The sequence below is a fragment of the Coregonus clupeaformis genome, chromosome 20, assembly GCF_020615455.1.
Source record: "Coregonus clupeaformis isolate EN_2021a chromosome 20, ASM2061545v1, whole genome shotgun sequence".
Lineage (NCBI taxonomy): Eukaryota > Metazoa > Chordata > Actinopteri > Salmoniformes > Salmonidae > Coregonus > Coregonus clupeaformis.
Genome location: NC_059211.1, coordinates 3,933,476 through 3,951,049, shown reverse-complemented (window position 1 = coordinate 3,951,049; position 17,574 = coordinate 3,933,476). Strand labels below are relative to the sequence as shown.

At 47.2% G+C, this 17,574-nt stretch overlaps 1 protein-coding gene across 1 annotated transcript; it reads right to left on the bottom strand.

Annotated features, from left to right (window-relative positions):
- Window positions 1–434: 434 nt before the first annotated feature.
- On the bottom strand, window positions 435–17,184 carry LOC121533212 (mitoferrin-2). The gene is made up of 4 exons (XM_041839027.2): window positions 16,638–17,184; window positions 9,485–9,713; window positions 9,168–9,224; window positions 435–1,566 (listed from the first exon to the last, which is right to left on the bottom strand). The coding sequence occupies exons 1-4, from the start codon at window positions 16,989–16,991 to the stop codon at window positions 983–985; spliced, it is 1,224 nt and encodes a 407-aa protein (XP_041694961.1). The 5' UTR covers window positions 16,992–17,184; the 3' UTR covers window positions 435–982.
- Window positions 17,185–17,574: the final 390 nt, after the last annotated feature.

Genomic DNA, 17,574 nt, shown 5'->3' with positions numbered 1-17,574 from the left:
AGGTCGAAGGAGAATGGCAAGAATCGTGCAAGCTAACAGGCGGGCCACAAACAGACAAATAACAGCGCAGTACAACAGTGGTGTGCAGAACGTCATCTCAGAACACACAACTTGTCGATCCTTGTCACAGATGGGCTATTGCAGCAGACGACCACACCTGGTTCCACTCCTATCAGCTAAAAACAAGAAGATACAGCTCCAGTGGGCATCATCATCATCATCACCAACACTTGACAATTGAGGAGTGGAACAACATCGCCTGGTCCGACAAATCCCAGTTCCTGTTGCGTCATGCTGATGGCAGATTCAGGATTTGGCGTAAATCCATTGACCCATCCTGCCTGGTGTCAACGGTACAGGCTGGTGGCAGTGGTGTACTGATGTGTGGAATGTTTCCTGGCACACGTTAGGTCCCTTGATACCAAACGAGCCGAAGAATTCAGGCTGTTCTGGAGGCAAATGGGGTCCGACCCGGTACTAGATGGGTATACCTAATAAACTGTCCGGTGAGAGTATATTTGAATTAAAGTGCCATGTATAGTATGTCTATAAACTAGGTGAATGATGGGGGCTTTTTCTCCTATGTGAGGGGAGAAGGGGAGGTCAGGTCTAGATGGGATACAGCTTTTGGCAAATTTATGTCAATATTTTTTATTTTTTTTGAGTGCATTTTAGCTAGCCTTAACACTTTTCCTAACCTTAACCTCAATATTCCTAACCTACTGCGTAGGTTCTAAACCTGCTCCGTAAGGTGAATTTTGACAAAAAGCTTTATCTCTTCTAGATGACAACCACGAGGAGGGGGCTTTTATTTCCTGGTTAGTTTAGGACAAAGGGTCAGAGGTGGGGTTACTGTGGGGTGGTCATAGAGTCGGATAGAGGGGGCACTTTGCCAAAAGATAGGCAATGAGCCCTCTAGTACATCTCTATGGGGGTGGGTTCCTTGGGGGACATTTTGAGTGAAGGCCGTCCCTCCCTCTCTCTACTTCTCTCCGTCTCGGTGGTGCAGCCTTCTCTCGAACTGGCGCTTGGTGATGACGTATTTGAAGAACTCGTAGACGGACCAGCTGATGGCGGTGGAGGGCATCTGATAGATGATCCTGGCCTGGACGCCCTTAAAGAACGCCGCACCGCCCCCCATCCTGTACACAGTCCGGAACGCCTCCCCTAACCCCGAGATGTGGCGCCCCGCAGTGGCCGACGCCGTCCCTACACCTGCTCCAACCCCCACCGCTCCTGGGACCTCGGCATGGACCGCTAGAGCCTCCTGGGTGTTGAGGAGGGTCTTACAGACGTCCAGAGGGGTGGTGGCTGCGGCGGCGATGGCCCCGGCAAGCGCCCCGGAGATGACGTGCGAGGAGGGGTTGTACTGTCTGTGGGGGTTGAGCAGCTCCTGGAGGTACTCATAGGTCATGAAGTGGAGCGCCTGGAAGGGGACGTTCATGGTCAGCTGGGTGGTGTAGGAACGGTAGAAGGCCCCAGGGCCCTCGCGCTTCCAGATGGAGCCTACGCAGTCAGACACGCCGCGGTACGGGGAATTGTACATCTGCATACGCTGCTTCACCACTAGGGAGGGGGATAGAGAGCGAGAAGAGAGGGAGAGAAAGGGAGAGACTGTTTAGAAAGAAAAAGGAACAGCACAGATGATGAAAACACACTGGAGCTTTTAAAGTACACAACCAGACAGAGAGGAGGGTCAGCCTAGAGGAAAAGGGAGAGGAGGGGAGGGTCAGCCTAGAGGAAAAGGGAGAGGAGGGGAGGGTCAGCCTAGAGGAAAAGGGAGAGGAGGGGAGGGTCAGCCTAGAGGAAAAGGGAGAGGAGGGGAGGGAGGAGGGGGGAGGGTCAGCCTAGAGGAAAAGGAAGAGGAGGGGAGGGGAGGGTCAGCCTAGAGGAAAAGGGGAGAGGAGGGGAGGGTCAGCCTAGAGGAAAAGGGAGAGGAGGGGAGGGTCAGCCTAGAGGAAAAGGGAGAGGAGGGGAGGGTCAGCCTAGAGGAAAAGGGGAGAGGAGGGAGGGTCAGCCTAGAGGAAAAGGGAGAGGAGGGGAGGGTCAGCCTAGAGGAAAAGGGAGAGGAGGGGAGGGTCAGCCTAGAGGAAAAGGGAGAGGAGGGGAGGGTCAGCCTAGAGGAAAAGGGAGAGGAGGGGAGGGTCAGCCTAGAGGAAAAGGGAGAGGAGGGGAGGGTCAGCCTAGAGGAAAAGGGAGAGGGAGGGGAGGGTCAGCCTAGAGGAAAAGGGAGAGGAGGGGAGGGTCAGCCTAGAGGAAAAGGGAGAGGAGGGGAGGGGAGGGTCAGCCTAGAGGAAAAGGGAGAGGAGGGGAGGGTCAGCCTAGAGGAAAAGGGAGAGGAGGGGAGGGTTCAGCCTAGAGGAAAAGGGAGAGGAGGGGAGGGTCAGCCTAGAGGAAAAGGGGAGAGGAGGGGAGGGTCAGCCTAGAGGAAAAGGGAGAGGAGGGGAGGGTCAGCCTAGAGGAAAAGGGAGAGGAGGGGAGGGTCAGCCTAGAGGAAAAGGGAGAGGAGGGGAGGGTCAGCCTAGAGGAAAAGGGAGAGGAGGGGAGGGTCAGCCTAGAGGAAAAGGGAGAGGAGGGGAGGGTCAGCCTAGAGGAAAAGGGAGAGGAGGGGAGGGTCAGCCTAGAGGAAAAGGGAGAGGAGGGGAGGGTCAGCCTAGAGGAAAAGGGAGAGGAGGGGAGGGTCAGCCTAGAGGAAAAGGGAGAGGAGGGGAGGGTCAGCCTAGAGGAAAAGGGAGAGGAGGGGAGGGTCAGCCTAGAGGAAAAGGGAGAGGAGGGGAGGGTCAGCCTAGAGGAAAAGGGAGAGGAGGGGAGGGTCAGCCTAGAGGAAAAGGGAGAGGAGGGGAGGGTCAGCCTAGAGGAAAAGGGAGAGGAGGGGAGGGTCAGCCTAGAGGAAAAGGGAGAGGAGGGGAGGGTCAGCCTAGAGGAAAAGGGAGAGGAGGGGAGGGTCAGCCTAGAGGAAAAGGGAGAGGAGGGGAGGGTCAGCCTAGAGGAAAAGGGAGAGGAGGGGAGGGTCAGCCTAGAGGAAAAGGGAGAGGAGGGGAGGGTCAGCCTAGAGGAAAAGGGAGAGGAGGGGAGGGTCAGCCTAGAGGAAAAGGGAGAGGAGGGGAGGGTCAGCCTAGAGGAAAAGGGAGGGGAGGGTCAGCCTAGAGGAAAAGGGAGGAGGGGAGGGTCAGCCTAGAGGAAAAGGGAGAGAGGAGGAGGGAGGGTCAGCCTAGAGGAAAAGGGGAGAGGAGGGGAGGGTCAGCCTAGAGGAAAAGGGAGAGGAGGGAGGGTCAGCCTAGAGGAAAAGGGAGAGGAGGGGAGGGGAGGGTCAGCCTAGAGGAAAAGGGAGGGGAGGGGAGGGTCAGCCTAGAGGAAAAGGGAGGGGAGGGTCAGCCTAGAGGAAAAGGGAGGAGAGGGGAGGGTCAGCCTAGAGGAAAAGGGAGAGGAGGGTCAGCCTAGAGGAAAAGGGGAGAGGAGGGGAGGGGAGGGTCAGCCTAGAGGAAAAGGGAGAGGAGGGGAGGGTCAGCCTAGAGGAAAAGGGAGAGGAGGGGAGGGTCAGCCTAGAGGAAAAGGGAGAGGAGGGGAGGGTCAGCCTAGAGGAAAAGGGAGAGGAGGGGAGGGGAGGGTCAGCCTAGAGGAAAAGGAAGAGGAGGGGAGGGTCAGCCTGGAGGAAAAGGAAGAGGAGGGGAGGGTCAGCCTAGAGGAAAAGGGAGAGGAGGGGAGGGTCAGCCTAGAGGAAAAGGGAGAGGAGGGGAGGGTCAGCCTAGAGGAAAAGGGAGAGGAGGGGAGGGGAGGGTCAGCCTAGAGGAAAAAGGAAGAGGAGGGGAGGGTCAGCCTAGAGGAAAAGGGAGGGGAGGGTCAGCCTAGAGGAAAAGGGAGAGGAGGGGAGGGTCAGCCTAGAGGAAAAGGGAGAGGAGGGGAGGGTCAGCCTAGAGGAAAAGGGAGAGGAGGGGAGGGGAGGGTCAGCCTAGAGGAAAAGGAAGAGGAGGGGAGGGTCAGCCTGGAGGAAAAGGAAGAGGAGGGGAGGGTCAGCCTAGAGGAAAAGGGAGAGGAGGGGAGGGTCAGCCTAGAGGAAAAGGGAGAGGAGGGGAGGGTCAGCCTAGAGGAAAAGGGAGAGGAGGGGAGGGGAGGGTCAGCCTAGAGGAAAAGGAAGAGGAGGGGAGGGTCAGCCTAGAGGAAAAGGGAGGGGAGGGTCAGCCTAGAGGAAAAGGGAGAGGAGGGGAGGGGAGGGTCAGCCTAGAGGAAAAGGGAGAGGAGGGGAGGGGAGGGTCAGCCTAGAGGAAAAGGGAGAGGAGGGGAGGGTCAGCCTAGAGGAAAAGGGAGAGGAGGGGAGGGGAGGGTCAGCCTAGAGGAAAAGGAAGAGGAGGGGAGGGTCAGCCTGGAGGAAAAGGAAGAGGAGGGGAGGGTCAGCCTAGAGGAAAAGGGAGAGGAGGGGGAGGGGAGGGTCAGCATAGAGGAAAAGGGAGAGGAGGGGAGGGTCAGCCTAGAGGAAAAGGGAGAGGAGGGGAGGGTCAGCCTAGAGGAAAAGGGAGAGGAGGGGAGGGGAGGGTCAGCCTGGAGGAAAAGGGAGAGGAGGGGAGGGTCAGCCTGGAGGAAAAGGAAGAGGAGGGGAGGGTCAGCCTAGAGGAAAAGGGAGAGGAGGGGAGGGTCAGCCTAGAGAAAAAGGGGAGAGGAGAGGAGGGTCAGCCTAGAGGAAAAGGGAGAGGAGGGTCAGCCTAGAGGAAAAGGGAGAGGAGGGGAGGGGAGGGTCAGCCTAGAGGAAAAGGGAGAGGAGGGGAGGGGAGGGTCAGCCTAGAGGAAAAGGGAGAGGAGGGGAGGGGAGGGTCAGCCTAGAGGAAAAGGGAGAGGAGGGGAGGGTCAGCCTAGAGGAAAAGGGAGAGGAGGGGAGGGTCAGCCTAGAGGAAAAGGAAGAGGAGGGGAGGGTCAGCCTAGAGGAAAAGGGAGAGGAGGGGAGGGTCAGCCTAGAGGAAAAGGGAGAGGAGGGGAGGGTCAGCCTGGAGGAAAAGGGAGAGGAGGGGAAGAAAGAACAGGTGATGACAGGACAGATAATAAAATAATAGTTGAAAGGAAAAGAGAATCACATCTAGTCAAAACACAGATATTAGTGTGGTGGCTGAGAGAACACCTGGAAGGCTTTTAATGAGGGTTACAGTTGAGGGACACACCATCTAGGGATCCCCACTGGAGCCAATAAGGAGGAGATGAAACCAGTCTCTAAAATGAAATGCTACTTAGGAAAGGAAATTATGGAATTCAGAACACCAGAAAGTTCAAAGGGTCCAATACCGTCCCTAGCGACCCAGCCAGTGGACCAATGGTACAGCTGGCTGGCACACCTGGGCTCGGTCAGGTTGCTATGGAAACACCAATCACCATGGCCAGATGTATGTGAGCCAGCGGATGTTAACGCTATAGAGCTATACACTGAGGGAGCAGGATGTAAACACACAACGGTCCACTAATGACATTCACAGATGTGTGCTTCTGATGCCCCTTTAGTTAGATGATGCAAACCCTCGACACTGATCTAAGGCCAGTTTAGTTTTTCCTGCCCTAAAGGTCAAGGATAGGATATGACGAATGTAAGTTGATCCTAGATCTGTGCCTACAAGCAACTTCTACCCAGCTGTTGCTCCTTATGGAAACCCCCAGTCTCAGAGCTCCCCCTAGTGTCCTGTTTAGGGACTGTAGCCGTATATAAGAGTCATGGGGATTTGCTATAAATATCCAGACTGAGAAGGGATTTCTGTTCTATTAATGTATCAGGGAGTCTGACGCTGCAGATATCTACAGTTTGCATCCCGGCTCAGGAGACATCACATCCCGGCTCAGGTGTATATATATATATATATGACAGACAGAAGTGCAACGCTATTTGGCTCACAGCCACACAAGTAAATTAGTTTACAATGAAACATTTGCTTTCATATATTTAATGTTTATCATAAACCAGGCTTCCATCCAACCTTTATGTGAGTAAAGTACATAAGTGGGATCTAGACAAGGTGCGATCTTTGGGTCTGTAAAATTAATTATGTGAGAAATGGTGATGAAAATGCTTTTATGCACTAATATTGATCTAATAACCATCATATCAAAGTCAACTTGGAGTCACGTGATGACATGTGTGGTCCGCTCACTAAGACTCGTTGGGAAAGCATGCAGTTTATTAGGCTACAGATTAAATAAGTTATGATGAACTTCACAGGGTGGTGAAAGTGCACAGTGATGAGCTTGCTGCTCTTTTCCAATAATGTATTTTTATTATCTAACCTTAATTTTATCAGGGAGTCATACTGAGACCAAGGTCTCTTTTACAGATGAGTCCTGAATTACAGAAATACACACATCAATATAAATACTAAATGCAAGCAGAAAGAAAAACATCGAAAAACATATTGATCAGTAATACGGTCCTCAATCAGCTTTCTGAATTACCCTTGAGGCACTAAACATCAAATATAAGAACATTTTGAAGATTGTTCCACAAATAAGGTGCAAGAAAACTAAAAGCTGATTTACCTAACTCAGTACAGACCAAAGGAATTTCCAGAATTAACCATCCCTGAGACCGGGTGTGGTAACTCGTATGTCTAAAGTTTAGTAAAGATGTTAGGTACAGTGGGACTTTTTAATGAATAAACATAGCAATGTATCAACCTACATGACATCAGAGGGCCAACCAACTTTCTGCTAGAGAATGCAGTGATTAGTACTTAAATTGTCACCCATAATAAAGTGAAGTGCGCTATGATAAACTGCATCTAACGGCTTTAATGAAGTGGCAGCTGCGTTCATATAGATGATGTCACCATAGTGTAGGACCGATAGGAACGTTGACTGAATAATCTGATTTCTACTATTTAGCGAGAGGCAGGACTTATTTCTATGGAAGCAGACCATTTTTATTCTCAGCTTCTTAACTAACTCATCAATATGCTTTTAAAAAAAGACAGCTTTTCATCTATACAGATGCCCAGATATTTGTAAGCAGGGACACGATCAATATGGACACCATCCAAAATACATATGCTTAAATCAGTTATTTCTATGCGCTCTAGAGAACAACACACTTAGTTTCACCTGCATTCAGTACTAATTTCAGATCAATAAAGTTTCTGTAATAAAATGAAGGCAGACTGTAGTTCAGATAGAGCCTGGTCAACCGTGGGGGCAATAGCATACACAACAGTATGACTTGCATACAAATGCAGGTTACAGTTCTTTTACAGACAAGTCGATATTTTTCATGTAAACAGTAAAAAGTACAGGACCCAGAATCGACCCCTGCGGGACACCTTCGGTAATATCCAGGAACGCCGATTTAACACCATCAGTAGATACACATTGAGTTCTATCTGTCAAGTAATATTTAAACCAATTACATGCAGGCTGGTCTAGGCCAATTGAGGAAAGCCTCTGAATTAGCAGTGAGTGATCAACAGTATCGAAAGCCTTTGACAGGTCAATGAAGAGGGCAGCACAATGTTGCCTTTTATCCATACAGTTAACCACATCATTTATAACTAGGGATGCAGCAGAGATAGTGCTATGACCTGGTCTAAAACCGACTGATGTACATTTAGAACACATTTCAAAGATAAGAAAGATCTTAGCTGAGAATTAATCAAGGATTCTAATATTTTAGCTAGGCAAGAAAGTTTAGAAATAGGGCGATAATTATTTAGGTCACAAGGACATACTGGGGGTCATATTCTGGTGACATGATGATTAATGCTTGGCTGCCGTTTGACAAATTGAAATGATCTTGCTCTTTTGTCCATAATAATCTCATAATCTAGGCTAGAGCCCTACACAGGCAGGATTATTAAACCCGAGCCCAACCTGCGACTTTCAGGCCCTACCCTACCCAGGCACGCTTGCTTCTGCCAAATTTAAGGCCCGGCCTGGCCCTGCCCGAAATCAGAAATAACTCTGTTAGTAAATCCATAAGCTGCTCCTCTCTGTCTGTCATTCGCTCCCTGCGCACAGCTCGCTCTGCATGCACTCTGCTCATGGAGGCTCCGAGTATCCATAGCAACGGCTCCGCTTGGGCTGCTCTGCTCAATGAAGAGACATGAGAGAGCAGTTAGCTGTTATCTACCTTTTCGTAACTCTAAACTCTGATAAAACTCAAGGATTATTATTATTTTCTGTAAAGTAATCTCTCCTGTTGAGGATGAAACACTTCTGACACCATGTTATGATCTTAGTCAGATGTCAATGTACTGCGCAGCAGAGCACGAGCAAATGGTTCAGCTTCAAAATGTTAGAGATCAATTTAGTGATACCGAGCCCTGCCCGTCCCATTTTTAGTCATTTAGCAGACGCTCTTATCCAGAGCGACTTACAGGAGCAATTAGGGTTAAGTGCCTTGCTCAAGGGCACGTCGACAGATTTTCACCTCGGGGATTAGAACCAGCGACCTTTCGGTTACTGGCACAACGCTCTTAACCACTAAGCTACCTGCCGCCCTAGCCCCCTAGTTATTGATGAAGAAACAGGCCCTACTCAGCCCTAACCAGAATGTCGGGACCCGTCGGGCTCTGGTCTGGTAGCAGAGCTCTAATGTAGGCTATACCTGCACTGTATCTACGAGCTGTTGGCTAGAGCGCACGGGACAAGACCAGAGTGGGCACATTCGCAATGTAACGCAACAACTGTTTTTTACAAAACCATCAGTAGAGTTGAAAATGTGATGGAAACCCATTTAACTTGTATTCGGTACATGGGAATTTAATGGTAAAGGTATTTTTATACGCACTATGTCTTCACACACAGCCTTTTATCCACAACAAGTCAATTTGATGGAAACATCTCTGTTGGGAAAATGCACATGTTTTTATGCAGATTTTAGAATATTCGCATGAAAATCTGTCGCCAGTTGGATGGAAACCTAGCTAGTGAAAGAATGTAGCCAGCTACATTTCCTAATGTTTTGCTTAAAGTTAATCTTGCATTGTAACTTTCTACTGGAGAAAAATGACACCAGAGGAAAAGTATCCTACACATCAGTCATGGCTGTCTGGTGATCCAATGACAAAAGCAAAGATATTTCATCCGAGTGGAGAAGATATTTATTCTGCGTTTTATCTTTCCTTTTCTGCATGAAAAACGCAGATTCCTGTGTTAACGCGACCCCCTGCACACACACAGTTTGAACGTGCGCACACACACAGTTTTACCTTCTGCTGGGTTCATGATTGCATCATGGAGCACAGTGGCCATGCAGCCTGCCATTCCTGTTAGAAAGAGAGAGAACAGAGAGAGAACGAGAGAGGATAGACAGACAGAGAGGAGAGAGATGGTTGGTTACCAGTGACAAGTTTAATAAGCCAAAAACACACAGCAGAGGATGCTGCAACTTTCCTTCATACTTTTCCTTAATCTGTCTGTCTGTCTCTCAGTGACTGCTGGTCAAATTAGCAACATTGCTAATACCTCTAAAGGTACAGTATGTACTTGTCAATGTCTCTGTGTGTGTGTCCCTGTAACACCGTACCATTAGCAAAGTGGCTGTTAGCTCCCGGGTGGACCATGTTGCTTAGTGAGAACTTTAGTTTCTCGTAACAGGCGAAGTAGAGAGCATGGGCTGGCCCTGCCCCTATCGCCATGACGTTCAGCCCCCTCACAGGCCGCCACACCCCCTCTGTACGCACGATCTGACGCAGCGCGTCCATTACATTACGGTAACGTGCCCCCGGCTCGGGCTGCAGGCTCTGCATCCGCGTCTAGAGACAGAGAGGGAGGGAGGGGGGAGAGAGGGAAGAGGGGGGAGAATGTAGAAGAGGAGGAGGAGAGAGACGAGGGAAAAGGGCATCATGGTCAATCAACTCTTTCAATTTCACCTAAATAGTCTGATTGGTGGGTCAACTGATCAGTGAAAACTAAGAGTGTAGTCACAGTGCAGCTGACCAGGTTCAATACACTAGACGTTTCTCTGTACAGCCTAACAGTATGTTCCTGTTTACTGCAGGCCAGGCATTCACGCGATCGTCCTCACAAACCATTGGATAAATCCAAAGTCAACTAACTTGATTCACACACACACTATCCAGAGTAACTTCCGGACACAAACCAACAACTATTAAAATCTGGACCATAACTATGGCTCAAAGTCAGGTAGGTAGGTAGGTAGGTAGACATCACAACGCCACACATCACAATGCCAAGCCATAATAACTAGGCCTAAGGCTATTGGGTCGCTCCCCTCTGTCAACAGGGCACCATTCACTGTGTCACAACAGAACAATGCTATGTACGGGAAGGATGGAGCAATAACCAAACTTTGGAGATTGCGTCATGAGTAGAATATCCTCCTTTGTCCACAGTCACAGAGGACACCAAGACAGAAGGATGGGGAAATTACTTCTGGAGGGGAGGGATGGAAATTTCCACTCATGACGGCACACACTTCAGGGAAATGGAAAGTCAGAATGAATGTGCAGAAACAGTGTTTTGTTGTCTTTTTTTCCTTTTTTACACGAAGACCTAAAAGACTGCCCCAACTATTATGGTTTCTAAAGTTGTTTCAAATGTGTTTCTTTGCAATGACAGATTGCATAGGCCTACCATTTTAAAGGCCATTTCTGCGACTCCCCATGTAGGCCTAGCACGTAAGTCTCAGAACCAATACAACAGTGTTAGATAGACCTCAGCACCAGTCTGTCCTTGGCTTCCCACTCCAACCCATGTTACTAGAAACACTAAGCTAACAGTTACCACTATCTCTACAGAATCAGAAGTACTATGATGTTTATTTCCATTTTACTGCCGTGTTAGTTGTCATGAGGCGTTATCTACGACCTGTGGAAGTTGCAGTGCTCACGCACAAACACGCAATGTTTGCATTGTGTCTACAGCAAGATCAAGGTATCAGGGACAACGTTCCACGTTCAGCCCCCACTCCACTCCATGAAATGGAAACAGCAGAACGCACACGGTTGCATAATGTTCATTTGACTAGACTTAGCATTACCATGGTATAGCTCGATAGCTGAGAGTCCAGCTTTAGGGTTGAGGGTGAAATTAAAGGGATAGGGGTTAACTTTAAAACAGCCGAATCTCCTGGGAAAGTCCCCCTTTTCTGAATTAGTTATTGCCCTCTCCCCATTTCCCCTCGTCCTTCTCATCTCTCCATTATCTTGAGAAGCCCTAGATCTGCAGCCCAGTTAGACCACAGCCCATGCAACAACAGTGTGACACCAGATTACAGTATAGAGGATTGGGAAACCAACTAAACATATTAGTAGTCTTTCTCTCCTGTATGAAAAGGGTTGCATTCCAAATGTCACCCTGTTGCATAGCCTATATTTCACTACCTTTGACTGGATACCTACTGTAAGGGCCTTGGTCAAGTAGTGCACTATAGAGGGAATATGATGCTATTTGGGATGCACAAAAACAGTGTTTGGCTTTGTCTTGAGGAAAGTTATGGTTGTCTTTGCTGCCATTGACCCTCCATGTTGGTTTATACTCAACTCAAGCGCTCATGGTTGTTATAACACTCGTTATCATGGTTTGCCGTCAAGTGTTTTGGGGCTTTGATCATCATGGCTTGCCAACTGCCATTCCTCTTCGCTGTCACAGTGACCTCAATATAAAACTGTCTCATCAGATCCGATACCACATTTATAAGTTACTACCATCGTTCATTCATTTATACCAGGATTGATTCTTATTGTTAATCATTTAAAGGTCTAGCCTAATCATGCTCAATCTGGAAGTGCTCTACTGTATCTCTCCAGCTTTCTGTGGTGGTCCTCTGTAGCTCAGCTGGTAGAGCACGGCGCTTGTAACGCCAGGGTAGTGGGTTCGATCCCCGGGACCACCCATACACAAAAATGTATGCACGCATGACTGTAAGTCGCTTTGGATAAAAGCGTCTGCTAAGTGGCATATTATTATTATTATTTTTTTTATTATTATTCTTCTGAAATTGGCCCATTCAGCTACAGTACAGAACCTAACTGGAAATCATGCAACTACACCGACGATGCCAGGCCCAAGTCAACCAGTGTTACAGCACCTATAGCCCAGTGTTACAGCACCTATAGCCCAGTGTTACAGCACCTACAGCCCAGTGTTACTGCACCTACAGCCCAGTGTTACTGCACCTACAGCCCAGTGTTACTGCACCTACAGCCCAGTGTTACTGCACCTACAGTCCAGTGTTACAGCACCTACAGCCCAGTGTTACAGCACCTACAGCCCAGTGTTACAGCACCTATAGCCCAGTGTTACAGCACCTATAGCCCAGTGTTACAGCACCTATAGCCCAGTGTTACAGCACCTATAGCCCAGTGTTACAGCACCTACAGCCCAGTGTTACAGCACCTATAGCCCAGTGTTACAGCACCTACAGCCCAGTGTTACAGCACCTACAGCCCAGTGTTACAGCACCTACAGCCCAGTGTTACTGCACCTACAGCCTAACTGATACAGTGCCAAGCTAGATAACAGGCCAGACATGTCTTCTAGCTAATGGGAAGGACCTTTAGAAGTCATGGGTCGTATTCAACAGGAACCAGTGACGAGAAACTGCTCCTCGGCTCAGAACAACAGGGTGTGTGCGTCCCAAATGGCACCCTATGCCCTGCATAGTGCACTACGTTTGACCAGAGCCCTATGCACTACAAAAGGAATATGATGTCATTTGGAACACAGCCAGACAGTGACACACCTCATAAGAGGTCTCAGCAGCAATGAGGAAATGGTTATTTTGAAATCTATGAGGAAACAGAGAGAAATAGGAAGGAATGAGCGCCAACGCAAGTTCCTTTATTTAACCATGAGTGACGTCTGTCAGAGTACTGTTTCAACAAGGCAGGAATCTGGGTTAGGAAAACAAACCAGATCAATGAGGAAGTAGTCTCCTAACTAGTCCATTACCATCATTATCATCCTTACAACAACCCACCGACTTCCTTGAGACACGGCCCTAGTAAATGAGTGACAGGTCAGAGAACAGTGAAAATACAGTGCCTTGCCTTCAGCAAGTATTCACACCCCTTGACCTTTTCCACATTTTGTTGTACTACAGTCTCAATTTAAATTGGATTACAATTGAGATTTTGTGTCCCTGGCCTACACACAATATCCCATAATGTCAAAGTGGAATTATTTTATAATTTTTTACAAATTACTTCAAAATGAAACGCTGAAATGTCTTGAGTAAATAAGTATTCAAACTGTTTGTTATGGTAAGCCTAAATACATTAAGGTGTAAAAATGTGCTTAAGTCACATAATAAGTTACATGGACTTAAACACTGTGCAAAAGTGTTTAAAATTATTTCTGAACGACTACCTCATCTCTGTACCCCACACATACAATTATCTGTAAGGTCCCTCAGTCAAGTAGTGACTGTAGCTCAGCTGGTAGAGCACGGCGCTTGTAACGCCAAGGTAGTGGGTTCGATCCCCGGGACCACCCATACACACACAAAAAAAAATGTATGCACGCATGACTGTAAGTCGCTTTGGATAAAAGCGTCTGCTAAATGGCATATTATTATTATTATATTATAAACACCGATTCAACTATAAAGAACCAGGAGGGTTTCCAATGCCTCGCAAAGGAGGGCACCTATTGGTAGATGGGTAAAAATAAAAAAAAGCAGACATTGAATATCCCTTTGAGCATGGTGAAGTTATTAATTACATTTTGGATAGTGTATCAATACATCCAGTCACTACAAAGATACATCCTTCCTAAGTCAGTTGGCGGAGAGGAATGAAACCGCTCAGGGATTTCACCATGAGTCCAATGGTGACTTTCAAACAGTTAAAGTTTAATGACTGCGATAGAAGAAAACTGAGGATGGATCAACGACATTGTAGTTACTCCACAATACTAACCTAAATGACAGAGTGAAAAGGAAGCCTGTGCAGAATAACACATATTCCAAAACATGCATCTGTTACAATAAGGCACTAAAGTAAAATTTCAAATAATGTGACAAATAAATTCACTTTATGTTCATAATATAAAGCGTTAAGTTTGTGGCAAATCCAACACAACACTCACTGAGTACCACTCTTCATATTTTCAAACTCAGGGGTGTGAATACCTATGTAAATGAGATATTTCTGTATTTCATTTGCAAACATATCTAAGAACATGTCTCACTTTGTCAATATGGGTTATTGTGTGTAGACGGGTGAGAAAAAATAATCAATTTAATCAATTTTGAATTCAGGCTGTAACACAACAAAATGTGGAATAAGTCAAGAGGTATTAATACTTTCTGAAGGCACTGTACATGATGGTTGGCCAGGGCTCCAACGCTTTCAACCATTAATAACTGATTTAAGGCAGACTGCCCAGGGCCAAAAGCAGAGACCATGGGACAGAGGTATTCTAAACCAAAGGGTATGGGTGTACGTACCATGGCTGTATAGGACAGGGCTGGAAGCTTCAAGTCTGTGGAAGTCTGCACACTTTTATAGGACTCTTTATTAAAAGGCCCAGTGCAGTCAAAATTAAGCTTTTCCTGTGTTTTATATATACACTACCAGTCAAAAGTTTTAGAACACCTACTCATTCAAGGATGTTTCTTTATTTTTACTATTTTCTACATTGTAGAATAATAGTGAAGACATCAAAACTATGAAATAACACATATGGAATCATGTAGTAACCAAACCAGTGTTAAACAAATCAAAGTATATTTTATATTTGCGATTCTTCAAATAGCCACCCTTTGCCTTGATGATAGCTTTGCACACTCTTGGCATTCTCTCAACCAGCTTCTTGAGGTAGTCACCTGGAATGCATTTGAATTAACAGGTGTGCCTTCTTAAAAAGTTAATTTGTGCAATTTCTTTCCTTCTTAATGCGTTTGAGCCAATCAGTTGTGTTGTGACAAGGTGGGGGGTTTACAGAAGATAGCCCTATTTGGTAAAAGACCAAGTCCATATTATGGCAAGAACAGCTCAAATAAGCAAAGAGAAACGACAGCCCATCATTACTTTAAGACATGAAGGTCAGTCAATACGGAACATTTCAAGAACTTTGAACGTTTCTTCAAGTGCAGTCGTTTTTCTATTTGGCTGGCTACACCATGTGCTTGTGGAAAACAATAGGTATTCTAGACCAAAGGGTATGGGTGTATCATGGTAGTATGGGGCAGGGTTATAAGGTAACAGAGGATATAGGTGTTCAGTGGAGGTTCTAATTCTACAACCTATTAATCTGTCCAGGTGGTTAGCGGTCAGGGGTGAGGCCAGCCAACAGGTGCCAAACCCTGTTTAGACTAGAACTAGTTGGTTTAGTCAGTGGCTGGACAAAGTTCAGATACACAACCTAGCAAATGGGGCTATGCAAATATGCATAGGATGAACTGAAAACTCCACGTTGAGTTGAGAATCAATGGTATCCATTCTATAAAATAGCAATATTTCTAATCGGCAATTCTGTTTCAGTGAACACTCAACAGGTAATAACAAGTAAAAGCTTCTAATCATGTGCAACAGCAACAACAACAGTAGCCTAACTGACATCAGTGAGTAGACAGAGGAGTCTATTGACTATCTCCAATCCAGTGCCTTGTGACCAACACTAACCAAATACTTTCACTTCTCCACCGAGGAGGATTATGAAACAAAGTGGTGATTATGCTCTAGCCTAGCTCGCTACTGATATAGTTTCAATGACAGCCATACAACTTTATGTAGCTTTATGTAGCTTTATAGTATTAGCTAGTGTTGCTGCTCCAAAACAAACATGTGTCATATAGTTAGATAGACAAGCTTCAATGCATTATAGTTGGGAGACTAGGGATGTATACAGTGTTTGAGGCAAGTGTACAACTAACTAGGCCCTACATAGGTACCAGTGGAGGCTGCTTAGGGGAGGACAGCTCATAATAATGGCTGGAATGGAGTGGTATCAAACACATGAAAACCCATGTGTTTGATACCATTCACTCCATTCCGTCCATTATTATGAGCCATCCTCCCCTCAGCAGCCTCCACTGATAGGTACATAAGTGCACTTCGTGGGATACTTGGTTAGATAGCTACATTACACACACTTCTCAATTTACATATTTGTGACGTAACCTGGCTGGCTGCTCTCCACTCTTGTGCTAGCGCACGAGCTAATGCTGTCGGCCAGCTATCATTAGGATGTTAGCTAACGAGGTTAATGATTAACCTTGGTTTAAAAGTACGACTACATTGAATAATAAGATAAACAAGCAGCCAAAATCCTTATTTTGCTACATATGTCACTTTCACCTTCGCTAGTTCGCAACCTACTCGAGCTCAGGCTTGGGCCTACCTACGGAATTTATGTCAACAACGGCTGAGATTCTGAATAACACGATTTGTTAACAAACATAACTAGTTAGCAAGTTAAACAACTGATGGTGGCTCTTCTGACAACGTAAAGTTCTCTGGGGAATGTGTACATGTGTTATTTTAGCTACATTTGTGTGCAGACGTGATGTATCTATAGAATTAACGGTGGTTAGCTAACTATTCCTCCCCCCCTTTCCATTCTGAAATAACTGGGAACAGAGAGCTAGCCTCTGAGACACCGTTAACCTACACACTAACAAGCAAGGGCCTGGCTAAAGGCTATTTTGCATTTTGACTAGTTAGCCAACTTGTTGTCATTGAGTAATTAGTGACATTATCATCTTCCTTTACCTTAACACAGTCGATGGGATACATTAGGCAGTGTTCCATGATGCCAGCCACGGCGCCGGCTAACATGTGTGTACTGGTGGCGACACCCTGGGGGAGCCCTTCATAGTCTATTTCGGTCTCGATAGCAGCCACCGTGGGCTCCGGGGCTGCTCGAAGTTGCAACACCGCAGCAAAGTCCGGTTCCGCTGTTATCCGTGGCGGTGACAGACCACCAACAAACCCCTCCGTAGCGTCCAAAATCCTCCCGCCGAGCCATCGAATGTCTGCCCCTGCAGCTCCAGCAGTAACCCCGGCATCGACGCTTGGTGTGTCCACGGACATTCTTCGCCTGGACACGAAACCATTCGCTTCCATGCAGAGACGATATAGTTAAGTCCAAGTTGCGCGGTTATTCCTCCGTGTCTCCTCTTCTCAAAGTCGACACTTTCGCCACCCGTCTCTGAGGGTAGCTCCAGCCGAGGACGGGCCGCACAACAGACAGACACTGCGGATCAAGCAAGGGGAGGCTAAAGTCGGCGTGGCGAATGCATTGGGCGGACTAGGTAGGGAAGAGGAGAGGGCTTGTCAGTAAGTCACGCCGGAAACGGTTACATGATTGGGTATTTCCCCGGTCAATCCTTATGAAATATGGGATGAATCCCATCGATTGGCTGTTTTGCCGTGTAATTATTCATAAAATAAGGCGGGAATAGACGAAAGGGGCGGGACATGGAAGGCTGACAATTTTATAAGCTCCCTTTTCGCAACCACAGCAGTCACGTTTTACTGTAGTTGTTGCCGAATGTGGGTATATGTAATCACTACGAAGGTCAATAACTTGACTCCAACGACATGCATCAGCGCTTCTTGCTCTTAGGGTTTAGCTATATTAAAATGTGTCCCCAACACTGGCTTCGAAGGTCATCACTGTTCTGTCTACTGTGAAATTACTTGGTGA

Excerpts from the sequence above, each read along its gene's own strand:
- LOC121533212 (XM_041839027.2), bottom strand. The coding sequence starts at position 16,991 with ATGGAAGCGAATGGTTTCGTGTCCAGGCGAAGAATGTCCGTGGACACA. Across the intron at positions 9,714-16,637 it reads ATCCCATCGACTGTGTTAAG|ACGCGGATGCAGAGCCTGCA; the intron begins GTAAAGGAAGAT and ends CTCTGTCTCTAG. Across the intron at positions 9,225-9,484 it reads TAACAGCCACTTTGCTAATG|GAATGGCAGGCTGCATGGCC; the intron begins GTACGGTGTTAC and ends TCTTTCTAACAG.